The sequence below is a fragment of the Botrytis deweyae genome, assembly GCF_014898535.1.
Source record: "Botrytis deweyae strain B1 chromosome Unknown BDEW_006, whole genome shotgun sequence".
NCBI lineage: Eukaryota > Fungi > Ascomycota > Leotiomycetes > Helotiales > Sclerotiniaceae > Botrytis > Botrytis deweyae.
In genome coordinates this window covers 1,333,594-1,352,306 of record NW_024066213.1, presented here as the reverse complement: position 1 = coordinate 1,352,306, position 18,713 = coordinate 1,333,594, and the positions used below count along the sequence as shown (strand labels likewise).

At 39.9% G+C, this 18,713-nt stretch overlaps 7 protein-coding genes across 7 annotated transcripts; 2 read left to right on the top strand and 5 right to left on the bottom strand.

Moving 5' to 3' along the window:
* Positions 1–246: 246 nt before the first annotated feature.
* EAE98_003615 (uncharacterized protein) lies at positions 247–1,645 on the bottom strand (the record flags this gene model as incomplete). Its single annotated transcript, XM_038951235.1, has 3 exons — positions 247–1,150; positions 1,207–1,323; positions 1,533–1,645. The coding sequence occupies 3 exons, from the start codon at positions 1,643–1,645 to the stop codon at positions 247–249; spliced, it is 1,134 nt and encodes a 377-aa protein (XP_038812699.1).
* A 390-nt stretch (positions 1,646–2,035) lies between these two features.
* Positions 2,036–3,523, top strand: EAE98_003614 (uncharacterized protein; the record flags this gene model as incomplete). Its single annotated transcript, XM_038951234.1, has 1 exon — positions 2,036–3,523. One exon carries the CDS (start codon positions 2,036–2,038, stop codon positions 3,521–3,523), a length of 1,488 nt encoding a protein of 495 aa, XP_038812698.1.
* A 765-nt stretch (positions 3,524–4,288) lies between these two features.
* Positions 4,289–6,170, bottom strand: EAE98_003613 (uncharacterized protein; the record flags this gene model as incomplete). Its single annotated transcript, XM_038951233.1, has 2 exons — positions 4,289–5,919; positions 5,975–6,170. 2 exons carry the CDS (start codon positions 6,168–6,170, stop codon positions 4,289–4,291), a joined length of 1,827 nt encoding a protein of 608 aa, XP_038812697.1.
* Positions 6,171–8,042: 1,872 nt separating this feature from the next.
* EAE98_003612 (uncharacterized protein) lies at positions 8,043–8,900 on the bottom strand (the record flags this gene model as incomplete). The annotated part of the gene is made up of 4 exons (XM_038951232.1): positions 8,043–8,339; positions 8,395–8,466; positions 8,521–8,550; positions 8,610–8,900. The coding sequence occupies 4 exons, from the start codon at positions 8,898–8,900 to the stop codon at positions 8,043–8,045; spliced, it is 690 nt and encodes a 229-aa protein (XP_038812696.1).
* Positions 8,901–10,101: 1,201 nt separating this feature from the next.
* Positions 10,102–10,755, bottom strand: EAE98_003611 (uncharacterized protein; the record flags this gene model as incomplete). Its single annotated transcript, XM_038951231.1, has 2 exons — positions 10,102–10,653; positions 10,714–10,755. 2 exons carry the CDS (start codon positions 10,753–10,755, stop codon positions 10,102–10,104), a joined length of 594 nt encoding a protein of 197 aa, XP_038812695.1.
* Positions 10,756–12,224: 1,469 nt separating this feature from the next.
* EAE98_003610 (uncharacterized protein) lies at positions 12,225–13,252 on the top strand (the record flags this gene model as incomplete). Its single annotated transcript, XM_038951230.1, has 3 exons — positions 12,225–12,557; positions 12,610–12,682; positions 12,729–13,252. The coding sequence occupies 3 exons, from the start codon at positions 12,225–12,227 to the stop codon at positions 13,250–13,252; spliced, it is 930 nt and encodes a 309-aa protein (XP_038812694.1).
* Positions 13,253–13,466: 214 nt separating this feature from the next.
* EAE98_003609 (uncharacterized protein) lies at positions 13,467–14,706 on the bottom strand (the record flags this gene model as incomplete). The annotated part of the gene is made up of 3 exons (XM_038951229.1): positions 13,467–13,736; positions 13,792–14,492; positions 14,544–14,706. 3 exons carry the CDS (start codon positions 14,704–14,706, stop codon positions 13,467–13,469), a joined length of 1,134 nt encoding a protein of 377 aa, XP_038812693.1.
* Positions 14,707–18,713: the final 4,007 nt, after the last annotated feature.

The following is an 18,713-nucleotide window of genomic DNA, read 5'->3' as shown; positions in this document are numbered from 1 at the left end:
ATCTTTCCTTAAACCCTTTGCATTTAGAAGCGAACCAGATATCAATTCCTCGCCCCTAACTCCAAGAAAGTAATCCATCCATTCATCATAAAAGCTCCCTTTCCTTCCAATAAAATACAGTCTCAATGTATCAAATTTCCCGAATTAGAACTGCATTTCTTCAACTTCTATACCTCCTCCAAGAAGTAAAGTCGCAATGCCTTGAAGTACGTTCCTATGACCCATGTTCAATGACACAAAGGTCGTTTAATCGATTGGACCAAAAGGATGCGGGGTTGGACCCGTGTCGACAGGCGATGAAAGTTTTGCTCTCGATTTACTCTTTCTCGAGCTTGAGGAAGGAGTGGTTTCGCCAGGTGGGTCAGACTTCTTTTTTGACGGTCTTTGCCTCTTAGTCTTATTGATTGGGTTACCAGATTTGGGTGTATATCCACCATCATCTTCGGCATCTCGCTTTCGTTTGATTTTAGAGCTGTTTCCGCTTAACGTAGCATCATAGCCAATGCCATCCTCTTCGACAATTTCTAAGGAATCTTGACGTGCGGGCGCGGGAATATGAATGCGTTTTCCTGCTCCACGTAGAGCACCAGGTTTGGTGTTTATCTTTTCAATAGGACCTTCACCATCTTGGAGGAATATCTTAGGTTCATGGCGTCGAAGCCAATTGAGAACACTATGAGGATTCTTAAGTGTAACATCTTGTGCTGTAGGAGGATAGACGACGGTCGCCATGCCAGGGACTATATTAATTGACGCATCAACTTCGTGAAGATATTTATCCATTTCTTCCAAAGACATGTAACCGATTGGATGCTTTCTTCCCGGTTGAGGCTCGAAATCAGCCAATGATTCAGGAGAGACGTGAGGATTCTTCAAAGATATATGTGGAACGGTCGACATGAGTTTCGCAAGAGATTGGGTTGGTTTATCCGTAGTATTCGTGTCATCTCTGTCCTTCAATAAATCCTGGAGCTCTTTATAGAGGGCTTGACCTTCGGGTGATGTGTCTTCGGCAGCTCTCGCAAGCTCTTCTTTTGTGACTAGAGCAGGAACGTCTGCAAGAGCAGGTCCACTGAGACTCAAATCGATGCGCTTATCGGCTGGTATTTGAGCAGAGTTATTAATATCTAGTAGTAAATCCATGAGTCGACTGTAAATTATCTTGTTAGCTATAGTTTCCAAAAGCAAATTCGAATCTCCACTAACTCATTTTCGCGCGCCAACTTCTTTGCTGTCTCATCCGCCAACTGCTCCTCCAAAAACAAATTATTACTTTGGCGCATCGCTTCATCGAACTTTATTCGCATCTTGCGATACTTCTTTCTATAGTCGCACATATTAGTTGATGATCGTGCTAAGCAGAGATGTAACTTGTGGGTGAGTTTGTAATGTTGGGTTCGCAAGGTTTGGTTTGCAACAGCACAAGTGAGTATTTAAGTCATAGAGAATTAAGTACAGTCACAACCGTCCCCGACAGCTCTCCAAGTGAATCTTTCAGGAAGTATTGGAATAGAATTGAAGGAGCAACATACCGGAACGACTTGTATGGCGGCGGTTTGACTTCATCGGGCGGACTGCTTTGAGTACCTTCCTCGTGCTCTGTAATATCCTCACCCAAGATTTCTTCATCGAGGGACGACGTCATATTCGACTATATTATCCTCAGGTAAGGAATCGTAGCGATTTCTTGATGGGATGATTGTCGATGAAATTGTTGTTGTTGTAACAAAATCAGGAAAAGGATCACCGTCGTCGCAGAACCGAGATTGATTATTGAATAAGAATGAAGCATATATTTAGAGCATCATCAGGCTGAGAGTTATTGAGATTAGTTCAGGGTGAAAATAGCCTGTGCACTACAACAACAGCGCAGCCTTCTCAAGGGAAGCTTAAAAGGCTAGTCCAGACCTCGTTAGATCCGGGTTATCTTATCACCGTATCGCCGACGAGGAAAGTTTCTCGATAAGAAATTTTGATGGATTAATTTTATCGGAGATATATATTTTAACAATTGTCTTATATTTTCAACCACAATATGGCGCCATTAATTGTTGAATCAGACACCATGGAATCAATTAAAGATCACAAGAAAGAGAGAAAGGAGAAGAAGGAAAAGAAAGAGAGCAAGAAGAGAAAGTCAAGCGCTATTACAGAACAACCAGTGTCCACAGAGTCAATGGATATCGATACTGAGATGACAGGTGCTGATGAAAACACCCCAATTGAATCTAAAAAGAAGCGCTCGAAGAAGGAGAAAAAAGATAAGAAGGAGGAACCAGTTGAGGCTTCAGAGGAAACGGAAGAAGCAGAACCAACAGAAATTCAAGAAGAAGTCACAGAAACAAATAACGATGAGACGTCCGAAGAACCACCAACCAAAAAACGCAAATCCTCCGTCGAAGAAATTGAAGTCGATATTACTCTCCCAGAACCTCCTTCGAAGAAAGCTCTCCGTCGTCTAAAGAAAGGCAAACCACTTCCCCCTTCCAAATCTGGCGCAGAATCCTCTCCCGAACCCGAAGCCAAAAAGAAGGCCGAAGTAGAAAAGCGTTCAGGTCATGGTGTGTGGGTTGGAAATTTACCTTGGAGTGTATCAAAAGAAGAGTTACGCAAATGGTTTGTGGAGTTCTCGGATCTTGAGGAGGAGCACATCACCAGAATTCACATGCCAGGACCAAATGATGGAAAGCCTGCGAACAAGGTGGAGAAGAAGTTTGGAAAGCCCGTTCATAATAAGGGATTTGCTTATGTGGATTTTGCCACGGAGGAACAAGTCAAGCTGGCAGTTGAATTATCTGAACAATTGCTCACTGGTCGAAGACTTCTCATCAAAGACAACAAATCTTTTGAGGGTCGACCAGAAAAGAAGGAGGCTGTGATTGAAGGCAAACCACCCAGCAAGAAGATCTTTGTCGGCAATTTACGATTCGATGCTACGGAAGAAGTTATCAAGGAGCATTTTGAAAAGTGTGGAGCTATTGAGAAGATTCACGTTGCAACATTCGAAGATTCTGGGAAATGCAAAGGTTACGCTTGGGTTACATTCGAAGAAGTATCAGCTGCGCAGAGTGCAGTTAAAGGTTGGGTCTTAATCGAAGAAGACCTTTCCGACGCGGAATCCTCATCCGAGTCCAGCGATTCTGATTCCGATTCCGATTCAGAAAAGGAAGCCAAACCAAAAGCAGAGAAGTCCAAGAAACCAAAAACCAAAACGAGGAAATGGTGGGTAAACAAGATTCAAGGACGTCCTTTACGTATGGAATTTGCAGAGGACGATCAATTGAGATATAAGAAGCGATACGGAAAGGATGGATCCAAGAACCCTAACGAGAGACACCCACGCGAAGAACGTGAATCTGGTGGCAGAGTTGGAGCTAATGATGAGCCTGTCGTGCCGAGGGTTCCAGGAGAGAAGAGAGAGAGACCAGAGAGACCTGTTAAGAAGGTTGAGTACAGATCATCTTATGCACCACGTCTGACGGGTGGTATTGTAGAGAGTGAAGGAAAGAAAACTAAGTTGTAGTGTTAAAATGGTGTCTGCGGACGAGTTGGAGGATTGTAATGACATATATTTGTGTATCAATTTTCCTCTTTTCCACAATGAATTTCTAAATGCTCATCTCGCCATTCTATCACTAGCTATTCGCCCTGGCATTCAGTATAATTATTTTTTCTGGCGCATCATTTATTACAATCACTCCAGACACATGACATGCACAAGAAACTCTACTGCACGAACACGATCATTCTCAACCGAAATAAAGGCTTTCATTCATCTCACCCACATCACTTCCTCACTTCTCAAACACCCGCACTACTATTATTGAAAAAGCATTACTATCTCTATGCCTCTATCCTCATTCACACCTTGTGCATTATGATCCCCAATCATCCCTCATATCATATCTGTCATCTTCATGTAATCATCATCCCAAATATCGATCCCACTCCCGCGCTCATAACGAAACATCAACTTCCCCTTACGCCCAACTTCAGCTATTCTAAAGTGATTCAAGAAATTCTCCCCCCATCTAACCATACCCAGAGCCAATCCAATGTCCACGGCCCTCTCGCATAGCAAGCTCGACTGAAGGTCGTTTGGAAAAGCGTTCATATCTGCTTGATTTCCCAAAAGACTGCAGAAGTATCGTGTAATATCGGATGCGTCGATATATGCCCATTCTATGTAACTTCCTCTCCAGCTCTACATCCTCCACCCAGTATATTATCCACCCGCATCCCAATATCACCATCCTATCCCTAGATCCACTTTCATCTCGCATGTACACTACTGCAACCTTCCATCTCCCGCATTCTCCCCGTTCGCTTTTGGCTGGAAATAATCCACCATCTTCGCTGCTTGTTCCACGTGCGGAAGAGCTTGTGATCTGTTCGACGCATTGAGATGTCCACTCGAATACGCGTTACCGATTTCATTGCCATTCGCTGCTAGATTTAAATTTCCAGGAGCAGCTTGCGCTTGACTTCCAGATATCGCATTCGCATTACCCTTCGCATTGACATTCGCGCGTACCTTTCCACCTGAGCCCATACTAGTTCCTACGACTTGGCTATTCTGTCCACCTTGATTCAGATTACTCAAATCCCCAGTGGGCGGTACCTTAGCCCGACTCTTCCTAGGTCGACCTCTTGTCTTAGATTTGGGTTCCTCGGGAACATTTGGATTGTTCTTTGTGTTTGGATTTGAAGCTGGATCTTTCAAGTCTCCATTATTTCTGTTAGAGTCCTGTAAGCCTCTCGCTTTACCACCCGTATTTCCCGTATTCTGTCGTTTAGCATCTGGGGCGCCAATAGCATTAGAAATTGAATTCGAAGCTTGTCGTTTGAGATTATTAGGATTTTGAGGATAGTTGAGTTGTGGTGGAGGCCTGCTATTTCCATTTTGTACTTGTGCTTGACCTTTTCCTGGACTACTTTGTGAGTATCTCCGAACTGGTTGTGGTGGTGGCGGCATTCTAGAACTTCCTCTAGAATCTTGCTCTCGCACTGCATCTTTTTGCTTTCGAAGGATATCGTTGAGGATAGCCTCTTCTCGTGGGTTTGTTTGCTGTCCTGTGGCTTTAACAATTCCTTGTTGTCCTGGCATTCCAATTCTTGGAGCAGAAACTTGAGAAGCTTCCTCGAGTCGTTTCTTTTCAGCTTTGTTTTTTACATAAATTGCTTTTTGTTGTTTGCGTAAATAGGTGTCGACCATAGCAGTCTTTTGTGATTCGTTAAGCTTTTGCATGGCCTCGGATGATATCATTCCATGGTTCAGGATCTGCTGTAGCATAGAGTCTCGCTGTCTTTGGGAAATTGTGATCATTGGTCGACTTGGTACTTTCTTCTGCTTTTGTCGCCCTTGTTGATCTTCTTGCTGTTGCTGTTGTTGCTGCTGCTTGAGCCTTGCATCCGAGATGAGAGCTGCCTGTCTTTGGGCTGTCCGTGGATCAATGGTAGGATTTGGATTGAGACGAACAAGAAGAGGCTCAACCCTCTTATCCCATCCTCTAAGTTTCGCCTCGATACTTTTGACATACCAATTCGACATTCCTATTAGTCCCATGCGTTTGATCGCCGTAACCCATTTTAAGTTCGTTGACTCATTTGTTAAATCAACAGAACCACCTCTAGTGGTGGCCATGTCCACGAAAATAGTTGCCACAATCATCTTTTTATCAAAACCGTTAATTGACCTTGATTGAATTAGAACAGGAATGTAAAACTGTTGTCTGTCTTCTAAGCATTGCTCTTGTGCTAGCGCATCCAATTCTTCGAATGATAGAGTATAAAGAAGCCCCAACACCGCGTTTGGCATACCCGTCTCGTTTTGCTCAATTTTTGTTGCAGGAATTGGGGCAGGACCCATTGGAATGTGCAATCTCGGATTATAATAGCTCGGTCGGATGTTTGGTTTGCCTACAATTCATAGTCAGTGGTAATCGAAAAACAGACATGCTCGAGCAGATTGCACTTTTTTCATCGATGAACCATTCCCAATCTTTTAGACCACCGAGCGCAGAGAAATTACTTGAAGGAAATTTATCCTTGAAGACTTGTTGCGACTCAGAATAATCGTATTGTAAGAATACTGCACGGAAACAGCCTCGAGCTTGACGACGGAGTTCATTCTGATCGTTTAGAAATTTAGAAAGCTGTTGGATCGACATGGCAAAAGTTGTGTTGGTTTTGAAAGCTATCCAGTTGGAAAGATTGTCTTTAATAAAAGTAGATTCTGGGTGCAAAAGCGCAATAACAAATCAAGAGGGTTGATAGAAAGCGGAGTAGAAGCAGTGATTGTACAAAGTTGTGTTGGATTCGCCAGGTGGTATTGAGAAAAAATCCGATGAATCTTATGGTTTGGTTCAAGAAGCGGCTTTTCGCGGTCCTTGTTGGAAGAGAGTGGAAAGTGAATACTTTTCAAACCATACAAATGAAAATTGATACAATGAAGAGGCTGAGATGACCAATAACAATGCAAATTTAACTATCAAAAATGCTTCGACATATCCAAGTGATGCTAAGTTCTCACTCCTCGACAAGTTTTTATCGTTGCTACCTCAAATTAACATCTATTAATGGCGAGGCCGGTAGACACACTATCATGTCCGAAAACTCCTCATCTGAAATCTTTGTGATTCATTATCGGACGATAAAATCTGGCTGAGAAGCTCTGTAACGAACTTTCTCCTGCCACTTTCACTCAAAGTACACTTTTCGACGTCTGCAACATACTCTAGTGGCTTCAAATGTTCATAAGCAGTATGAATTCTAAGATCATGATCTGCAGTTAGTACTGCAGTATGGTTTCATTATCATTTTTTTGGTCTTTGGGGTGAAAAAATTAGGACGGGTCCGTTGGCTGAACGAAGTCGTTGTGATGTTAAGTAAGACTTTTGCAGACAGACTTTCTCCATCGAAAAGCCATGAATGACAAAGTTTGGAGGTCCAGCTATCAGAGTTATTGTTTGATCACACTTGTGAAGAGAGGCCGAATGTCGTATAGGCTTCGATACATCAGTCTCGAGGAGAGTGTCATGCTTCTCGATCCAGATGAGCGTTGAAAATTTCCTGACCACTCTGGCATATTCAGATATTTGTATTCATCTTGAACACATACTAATAAGCCGTCAACTAGCAACCTAATCGGTAAAAGGCCATCGAGGTCCTTCGAGTTACGAGAATCTCCTCTCCTTCCCCCAAAGGAAAAGATGCAGCTCCTCGTGTTTCTCGACAAGATTTCAAGGCTTTTTGTGTGTATCCTGTATCTATTGGCGAGGGGCAAAATAAACTAGTTCAATGCTCCCACTTTTCAAGGTATTGAATTGTCAATGCAGTATGTTTGTTTGAAAATGTTCAAAGAAGTGCGTTTGTTATGTTGCACAAGTTCACGTGCAGCCTGCAGATTGCTGACACATCGCGTGCAGACTCTACACGACGCATCTTTGATCCAACAGCCTTGAAGTCATACAATCACGAACAAAACGCCACTCAGTATCGAGAGCTGCATGCCCCTTGACAAGCGAAGAGTATGTGATTGTATTCGTGACGTTAATTGATGGATGGTCCCTTCGGCTTTAGCCATCAAACCTTCTACGGTACTGACGACAGGGTCAATGTTTACATTTCGATTTTTGACGGGATGTGGGCTTCAGGATGGGATGTCTTGACCCTCAAGTAGTCATACGGAGGAGAGAGAAGCTTTTGGAGACTGTATGTCGAAGAAAAAAAGTATTTTTATTGATAATCCTCGTTCCCTCATTAAAATTGCTTATCCACACCTAAAATAGTGGGATTCTAGACCCAGTCAGTACGTAGGCGCTGGGTCATCTGCAGACTGCTGGATGAAAACAATCAAATAACGAATTTCATGCGCTTCATACCCAAGCCTAACTCCTAATACAAGCACTATATCATCATGCTTTTTCCATTATCAATGCCACATCAAAATCTATTCGATTCTGCTTTTGTTTTAGTGGACTTGTCACATGCCAAGATACATGAACTAACCTATTGGTGAGATTTTTGAGACTAGGATATTCTCATGGCCATTGATTGATCCATCCATCTATACTGCTGTTACAACCATGAAACATTGTTGTAATTACACCTGGTGTGGCTGAAAATGGGTTGCTGTTGCCGGGATGGGTCTGAGAGGGCATCAAGAAAGATGTACTGGGATTGATGGCATCGTCGTTGAGTTTGCTGTGTTTTTGAAGATCAGCAGTCTGATTTGGCTTTGCCGATAAGAATCCAGCAGTGTTAAGAGACGGCTGTACACTCTGTTGAGCTCGACTGGGTGGAAGCACTGGTTGACTAGGGCCGCTTCCTAATGTAGGCTTTTAAAGTATCAAATGAGTCTATGTTATGCGAATCAAGAGAGGAAACTCAAACCTCGAGAACATATATAATTTCACCTGGATACATGTGTCTTTCATGCTGGGTGACGTGTATAATTCCAGAATTCTATCATACTCATTAACTGTTTGTTGTCAGATGATTGAAAAAGAGTATTCCCACGGGATCGTTCATAAAAGCATCACTAAGCGCCTGTGATGAGTTGAATCATTAGCAAATGTTGCAATTATCATTCCAAATATTATGCACACCTTGGCCTCGATGATTTCTCGTCCTCGACGGATATTCTTTATCATGCTCTCCCAGTCTTCACGGAACTCAGAATGTTCCTTCAACCAGTCTTCACTCGGCTTAATCAAACTATCTTTGTTGACACCCTTTGGTATTCCCAAATGACCAAGCCTACGAAGATTCTCTTTTGTAATGCCTAGGTCCACTTGAACCCCTGAAATTACACGATTTTCCCAGTCCCTTTTACGTTGATTGTAGCGTTTGACAAATTCAGCAACAGATTCAATGCATCTATTCCTCGGGGCAGGCATAGTTGGTATGCCAGGAATGTAATCAGCATTGCCTCGAAAATTTGTAAAGACGCGTGTCTGGAAACAATATTTCCGCTTCTGTGATTGATCCATCGTCCGAAGCTCCAATATGAATAACTGATATATGAATTTATGATAAGAGTTTGTATAATCCAATGATAAGATGGTTCGTTGACATCGCGAGGTCATAATATACAGTCATCGACCATATGAGGAAGGAGCAGTGAAGACTGCAGATGAGTTATTCTCTCAGGGAAAGAGTAGTGTATTGTGAATTATTTTTCTTGGATTACAGGAACGAAGTGCATAGATGTGTGCACAAAAGCCAGGAGCGAAGCTGAAGAACGAAAGTCAAAGGTAGTGGATAAAACCATGGCTTTCGATAATCTCTGGAAGAAGGAATGTTGGCTTTCAGTCTTTTGATTAGCACTTGATGTCAAGACTTTCTTTGATACTCGATTTGCATCAAATAGAAAGCACCTCATTTAGAATTGCAATCCGGACTCTAGAGAATTCAGATACAAAATATAACTGAATTTGAAGTTTTTCTAGGGGTTTCCCGGAAATCGAGAAGTCCCACCCTCTAATCACAGCCCGTTTACTTAAAATATCTAATGAAGTATTTCTTACACCTGTTTTCAGGTTCGATGGTTTTCGAACATTAAACGAGGCGTAAAGAGCAATTAGGTGAACTCCAACTTCAGGTATCCGAAATCAATATTCTCACATGATCATTTTATCGTCATTTGTTCCTTCTTTTGCTCACATTGTCTGTTTCATTGCTAGCTTCTTCCATCCACGCAGCAAGTACTTTTCGGACCAACGACAGGCTCAAAAACATACCTTGATTCTCGGTAAACTCAATACTAAAACGGTAACACAAAAAGGCACGCAGCAATACCCGACACAAGTTCAAACACAATTACCCAAAGGTATCCGGTGCAAGACTTGACAAGTGTGATATCAACCTCATAGATTGTGACCCTAGGCTCCTTATACAATTACTATTCTCAATTCCCCACCATATCTCGCGTGTTATCCTATTCAATTTCTCCGTTCCGGTTCCCAAAATTAACTCAACGCCCATTCTCCATTCCAAGCGAACCCCCACTTGAATCTCTCATACATTTCCTGAATTCTTTGTAACTCCATTTAGCTCATATTTTGGTCCCCAGAAGCTGGCTAGCTTGTATGCAACTTATCATCTAGTTGATTTAGTTGGCCAAGTTGGTGGTCGTGGGGCATGCTGCGCTCGCTCATGAAGCATTCGATTATGTTCTCTTCCCTGGCGATCGAGCGGTTCCAACTGCGCCCGTTCGAAATCTTTCGTATTTCCCTCTGGATGGTAGATTCCACCAACGATAGTCTTGTTTGAACTAGTGATACCCCTCATCCAGCCAGGTGTGTTATGTCTTTGGTCCGGTTCAATCATTCTGGCACGATTAGCTGGAGCAATCGGTTGAAGTACCGTTTCTAGGGGAGTTGTCCTTCGGTCGTAGTTGAAAGATGATTTATCTGGCGTTACGACCGGGTACTCGTATAATGTGTCGGGTCGGTAGCCTTTATCATTGTTGATGAATCTTTGGGGTCGCTCTCGATCATCGAAGAGAGGGTATTTGGCTCCTTTTGGGCCTTCTTCATTCTTGTATTTGTGAGGATATTGGGACATCGTTCTTGTGCCGCCGACTGGAGCTCTGGCAATTTCTTGTACCATCACTTTGTGTGGTATGTTGCCACGGGGTGTGTGGTATTGCTATGGGTTTGTTAGAAAAGGGGTTGTTTCATTGTAATCTAGAGTAGAGTATGGACACACAAGACTGTCATGATCATGGTCGGAGTTTCTTCTTCCGCTCATGTTGGACTAATGTGGTAGATTCTTGGAGGTTCGGTAGACTAATAGGAGACTGATTAACTTGAAGGTCTCAGGTGCGTCGACAGCTCGTGTCTTCAGGGAATGACGTACAGCGTGCAGTGATTAATTTCCCTTCGACTTTTTTTCTTGAGTCTAGATATAAACTATCACCAGTGTTAGTAACATCACGTATGGAAAATTGGACCTCGAAGTCTCTGGCTTGCTCACATTTGAATGCAGATTTCAAGAGGTCAGGAAGTGGCGGTTGAATCTAAGGTGAGTTTGGTTTTCAATGAAATATCAGCCAGCTGATGAGAGTAATGCGTTGCTTGAGATCCAGGTAGAATCCTGTAGTTCTTTATATCCTCATGATCCGCAATCTCAATAGAATAATTTTACCAGCAAAGGATTACCCAGGTGACTGCCAGCGTTTAAATTTGATACTATTGTGAGGCTTCATCGAATCAAGATTACAATATTTTACTTTCTGATACCGACATCATCAAAACGCGATACAGACATACTTTTGGCCACATTATTACCGAGACAGTCGAATTTCCCCCCCTGCTGCTATCCATCGAGGCGTCAAGCTATGTACCATTTCCGCATCTGCTCGACTCTAGCATCCCAAGCGCTACAAACGCTTGTCGGTGTCCCTGAATATTCTTTTAATATCTGAGAATTATCGGAACTCAATGAATCGCTGGACATCACATCCTTACCACCGACAGCACTTTTGTGTTCACCAGAGTGTCGGTACCGCTGAATACTTGCTCAAGAGTCGAGACTGTGACCTTCACTAAGCGCGAGAGACCAATATATATACGGTATTGTAAATTGGTTGTCAATTAGGAACGATTGGGTGACACAGCATAATTGTCCACGTTGCCATTACACTTACCAATGTACCGGTACCGCCGTCTCGCTTTCATCATTTTATGGCTGCCAAATAGGTGTGCCATCGCAAGCGACAGGTGATTACAGGGAGTCGGGTCATTTGGTCAGCGTAGCGTCCCAAACTGCCGGTACCGCCGTGCTATCTTTTTTAACGTGCATTTTGCATCGTTGGCTGACATTATTGGATGAATTCACAAGGTCTATAACCTTGCATGTCAAACTTTAACCACAAATGATAATTTCATTGGCCCTTTTCTTGAGATAAAGATGAATTGAAAGATGTTTCGCCAATGATTATGCATGAAGAAGGGAGGGGTGGTGTATTTCAGGTCAAATAAGCGCTCAAGATGAGGGGTTGCTTATAAATACACACCAGGTCCTTGCTCCAGCGACCCCATGATATGCAGGCGCCTGCGCCATTCAATTGAATGATAATCTAATAAGAATATCATAAAACTTGCAATACCCTTCTCGCTATCAAATGTTCGCGTAACTATTGACATACTATCAAAATTGTTTCTCTGTTTTATAACAAAGTATCTTGTCGCAATTCAACACGACACCAATTATTGAGAATGGCTTCTACCGTTGAGACCTTGCCGTGGCTTACTTTCCTCGACAGAGAAGCATCCAATACTTCCGCTCAGCAGTTCGTACCAGATGTCGCGAATATATTGAAAAATTACCTTCTCTCCGAGTCTGAGAAGAATAATGCTTTGGAAACCGCCAAGCAAATTGATAATTATTCAGTCCCCTCACCATATATCCACCTGAGTACTGTGTACTGGATGATATTCGATACTGCGGCAGTCATACCTTATCATGATGCTACGCAGGAGAAGCTTCTGAATCTTCTGATTGAGATGTTGAGGCTGCCCCGAAGAAAGTTTGAGACCGAGACTGGAGAGGTGAGTGATTGTAGCCTCGCGTATTTGTTCGACAGAGCTAATCTATTAATAGATTGCTGAAGAGCGTCCTATTTATTATGAAGAGTTCGTCAATATCTTCAATGAGAGCTGGAATGCGAGACATGGTAAGTTAAGTGCTTGCTTCATCTGTGTTGTTCTAATGTTGGGCAGTGGATGAGTTAGATCTGGACAACAAAACCCAAGATGAATATACTCAAGCATGTATTGAGTGGGTCAATATTTCCGCATTTTTCGCTCGCTGTTACTCTGCCGGTCTGGAAAAAGATAGTGCTTCTGCATGCAATTTTCCTGAAAATGATATTCCCGAAGGCTTAGAGTCGAAAGACAGCTATGTTCCCGGAATCGACACGGACTTCAGGGTCATGGTAGCAACACAGTATATTGTCATTGCTGGGGACAAGATCAAAGAGGTGTCAGCTAAATTTTGGGAAGAACATTCTGATGCTTGGGAGAAGAAATTAAAGGAGCTAGAGAATTGGTACGAAAATGGATTCCCGGAAGTTGCCCCTCGTTTTGAGACGCCACCTGGCGAGAAAGAACTCATCGGCACGGGAGATCTGAGAATGGATGTCCTAGCATCTGTGAAAGCTGCGAGGAAGAAGTTGAAGGATATGCGAGAAGGAGTCCTCGAGAAGGAGGGTAATGTAGACTGCGCTGAAAAGAAGGATGAATAAGTCACGAGACAGACTCGACTCATTTATAGAAGTGAAGAAACATTCTTTGACCGCGATGCTTTTGCGAAAATTTTGTTGCGTACTAGCGATTGCTACATATATAAAATTAATCCATTTACAAGAAGTATTTGAGAAGAGCTATAAGACGTAAAGCTAATTTCTCAGTCATAAAGGTATCATTAAACATTCATCTACACCGTTTTTAATCGAAAATTTAAGCAACAGCACTTCCTGCGAAAGCCTCACTAATCTCAGTAGAGTTCTTCTCCAATGCCAACAAAATGCCGAGCAAAACCTTCGACTTCTGAGGGTTCAAGTATCCAGATGCGATGTGCAAGGCTGTCTCACTGCTGACATCAGAGAGAGGAACTTCTCCATTTGGAGCACGAGTACTTTGGACGATGGGGATGTTCAATCTATTGATTACATCTTCCATGGCGTAGTTGAAGGATGTGCTTACACCTCCTGCACCGGCACCGGCAATCTAGTAGAGGTGTTAGTTGGGATATTTGCGGTGAAGAAGGTAAAGGGGAACTTACAACTATGCCCTTGGCACCGCTAGAAACAGCATTGTATAGGGTATCGTTATGCATGTCTTGATTTGCGAACAAGATATCCACTCGGGGGATCTCGGTTACATTCGAAATATCGTATGCAATCTTTCCAGTGGGTTCAACTGGTGGGTAGAAGAAGTAAGGAGTATTTGAGATGAGAGTACCCAAGTTACCCATCTCGACGGCTTTGAAAGTGTCCATAGTATTGGCGTTTGTCTTGGTAACATAGTATGCGGAAACAATACGATCATTTAGAACAACCAAAGCTCCACGACCAACGGCTTTGGGACTTACACCCACAGTAATAGCTTCGAGAAGATTGAAAGGTCCATCTGCTGAAATGGCGGTGGAGGGACGCATGGATCCAACGATGACAACCGGTTTTCCACAGTTGACGGTGGCATCCATGAAGAAGGCGGTCTCTTCTAAGGTATCTGTACCGTGGGTAATGACTGCACCACTCATGGTGTCATCGTTGCAAATTACCTCGTTGATTTGCTTTGAGAGGTCGAGGAGAATGCTGGAGGTCACATCTTCACTACCGACGTTGGAGATTTGTACTCCAGCAACGTTGGAGACATTGAGGACTTCTGGAACTGCGTCGAGGAGAGTTAGAATTCCCACAGCACCTGCAGTATATCCGGTCGTTGCTGTGTTACTGCTGCTAGAGCCTGCAATTGTACCACCTGTATTGAGTTAGTATATATTTCAAGAAATTGGCTGAAGGATTGCCATACCAGTTGCGAAAACAGTGATATTTGGCAGGCTTGCATTCATCTGAGTGAAGTTAAGTCCATTGGAGTTGGTGAAGACAAATGGACTTGTATCACGCTGGTAAACCACTGGGGAAGCAGAGGCAAATGCTGCGAGAGCAGTAAGAGACAAGAAACGTGAGAACATGATGAATTGGAGGATGTTCTTCTGGATAAGGACGGATGAGGTACTGACTACAAAAGGAAAACCATGATCTCTTTATACTCATCGCCAATACATCACGATATCTCACCGGGTAGAATACTCTTACTGGCTGCCAAGTATTTTACATGATAGTTTAGTGCATCATTGCCAGACTTAGCTACCAAGTGTTTATCTTTATCAAACTAATCCTCCAACGCCAATGACATTATCAAATCATGCGTCCGATCATTATCCAACCGGTATCGCTGGGATACGAATTGACTCTCGGTCGTAGACAAAAAGGCTCATTGTATATAAATCGTGGGGTTGGTACCTGGTCCTGATGTTCAGGGAAAACGAAGGAGTGGAACAGTGGAATGCGGGTAGATAGTCTAGTGACTAGCGGAGAGGGGCATTTTCAGGGGATAAGCCAACAACTCACTCAACTACCGACGAATAACCTTGCCAAGTCAATCTTCCCTATCGGATCTCGGACGTCCCTAAAATATCCGGCGCTCGATCCATGATGATGGGTAGAGTTGGGCGATTTGATGATATATAATATCGTATATTACTCAGTTAAATATAATATATAATATCACTCAGATTGTGTTTTTTTTAATACAGAAAATAAGAATTTTGAAAATTTTTTAAAACTATTTTAAAAAAAAAGCTTTGAATTTAATTAGATTATATAAAATTAATAAAATCCAATTAAAAATTATTTATTAAAAGATTTATATTCTTAAGATTTTCAATAATTTTATTAATTTTAGAGCCCAAATTAGTATTACAAATAATATCATTTTTTAAATTAAAAGCTATATTTCCTTTCATTTTCTTATATATTTTAAAAAGAAAATTAACCTTCTTTTATGTAGAATGTAATATTTGTAAATTTATATATATAAACACTAATTTATCCATCATTTCAATAAAAAATTGATTTTGTAACTTGATTTAAATAAAATTCATACAAAAAAATGCTTTTTCTGATGGTATACTATTTGTAGTAATAATTAATAAATCAAGAATTAACTTTAAAAGAAATAATGTATTATACCTCTATATATAAATAATTAAATATTAATAAAGATTCTCAAAATACAAAAAAAAAGTTTCAAAATACAAAAAAAAAATCTCAACTTACTACAATTTCCCAAAATATATTTAAATTTATTGTTTTCTAGTAAAATTTAATAATATTAAATTAATCAGATTATCAATAGAATACTAGGAAATTAATAAATTTCAGTTTTCTAAGTAATTTTTTAATATAAGCTTCAAGCTTTTATTCAAAAAAGGAAATAAAAGAAACATTAAAATTTAAAGGATTAAAAATATATATAGTAATATAAATAAATTATAATTGTGTATTCATATACAGATTTCACTCTCCTCTACTAGTTCTTGAGTAATAATTCTTAATATTATAAGAAAAAGGAAAGGTGCCTTTCATTCTAAAATGTTGAAAATGAGTATTAATATTAATTCAATAGGGGTAAATATAAATTAATAAAGCTTTATTAAATTCTAATATTTTTTGAATTTTATAAATAAATTATAGAATAAAATGAACTACTTGTAACTTTTACTAGAACATAATATTAGAAAGAATATAATCGAGCTAGTATATAGTATTAGGGTGACAAGTATAGTTTTGGAGAGTAAGCTGAATTCTTTGAATTGATTCAAGTATACGAACTTGTGTACTCTATTTTGTAGGTATTATTTTAATTAAAGCAAAGATTTTTTTATAATTTAGAATTATAATAGATCTTAAAAGAAAGAGCTCTTTAAATGATTTTATGAAATAAATAATAATATTGTTAGTTTCTTTAAAAAAAAATCCAAGAGTTATTTCAATAAAAGCACTATATTGATTTTTGCTAGGAAATAAAAAATCTTTGAATATAAGCTGTAAATTATATAAATTGTAAAGAATAGAATGAATATATTTCAATTCAGGATTATTTTTTATTAAAGCCTAGTACTTGTATTATGTAGAATATATATTAGATAAGAAAACATGTTATTTAGATAGATCACTTTTGGTAATCTTTTGAGCAGTAGTAGTGATATGGTTGAAAGTAAACTCTATATTTTGAGATTTATTGTCAATAGTAGTATTCCTCTAATAGTATGATTATATATTAATTATAAAAGAAATATTTTCGATACGAATCTTTATAATATTCGTATTACTATTATTAATAAATTGAATCCAAAAGGTAATATTAGTAAGAGTATTAATCTATTTTTTAATATTCAAATAGATAATATCAAACAGCTTATTACTCAAAACCTTATGATTGGGTAGAATGAATTTGATATATTGAAAGAATACTTTTTATTCGAATGTTTTATAGAATGATAGATTCGAAATTAAAATAAAAATAGTTTTGGCGAATAGGATTTCGACAGGAATATCATCGTTTTTAAAGAAATCGGTAAGGGGAGCGGTCGTACGAGGTTGTTTTGCCTTCCAACTGAGGTATTCGGAGTATCTTTCGATATGTCGGCTTTGAAATTGAGTAGTATTTCAAGATTTCGTTATTTTATAGAATTTGTATTTGGCTTGATTGATTTTATATTCTTTATTAGCTTTTATACAATCGAAATGACAATTGCATTAAAATGTTTTTGTAGGATCTAGCTTATTGTAAGCCATTATACTAATCAGATAAGTAAATATAAATAAATAAAGTATAAAACAACAACAATACTATTATCGAAAAAATATAAAAGAGATTTAGAAATGAAATTTTGAAAAAGATTTTGAATATATCAATAGAAATAAATAAATTTAATTGGTTGAATTATTTGTTTAATCTTTTAGTAATCTAGAATTTTAGAATCTATTTCTTATAATAATCTTTTTAATTATTTATTTAAAAACTTTTTGAAATTAGCTTTATTTTCATTCATCCTATAGATTTAATTAATTCAAAAAACATATATATAATCTTAGCATAATATTTTATAACACTCAAAAAGCGTAATAATATGAAATTATATAATCATCCCTCAGATTATATAATTCACCCAACCCTAATGATGGGCGGGGCGGTATTCTTCTCAACCTTGATGTTCAGGCTGCTGGTCATCGCTGCCCGTTGCACGCATTGATCTCGCTTCTTCGACAGTGTACGATCAGACGCGATCATCCAAACTTTACATCTGGGGACGAGGGAAAGGAACGGAAAGATGTGGAGAATCCTCAATATGTTGTGCTAACATTTAATACTTTTACATCGGCAGACCTGTCAGTGTTCAAATTGAATTTCCCAGACGTCATCGGCGTCTTATCATTTTGAAAAAACGACCATTTTCATAGTTGGGGTCATGTTCATCCCCACGAGCTTCAATGAGAACCCGGAACGGTTAGATAACGCATAGTTTGGTCGTATCCTTATCGAAGTTGGTAATCATGATGTGAGGAATCCGAAGTCCTATCATGATACCGACGAAATAACAAATTGGTCAGTAGAATAAATAATCAGTTCATTATTAGACTGAAAGTGGGAGTGAGAATGAAATTCTTATCGTGCCAATAGCGTGGCTGGCTTTGGGGGTTATGGACGGAGCTAGATAAAGAATATAAGCCACCTTGTGAACTATATGAACTATACGATGAGAACATAGATACCTCATCCCAATATCCAAGGTTGATGCTGTTGGATTGTTGAAGCTTCAATTTATATTATGTAATGCCGCTCTCAAGACTCGGCTTCTAAGATGCTTCCAGACAAATTTAAGAATCTGCCAATACTTAACCCAATTTGAACAGGCTAGGCAAATCTAAATGACGATAATTGATGAGGCTGTACTACTCATGATTCGTCAGTAGATTTGTCTTGGCCGAGAAAAAATCTTCTGGGCGAGGGAGCCTCAAAGAAGAGCAGTGTTTTGAGCAATGGAACAGTTTTGAGACGTCTATTCTTCTCGACCCGCGTAGAAGTCTGAGATGACGAGCTTCACATCTGATTGTGAGAACTAGATGTACGGTG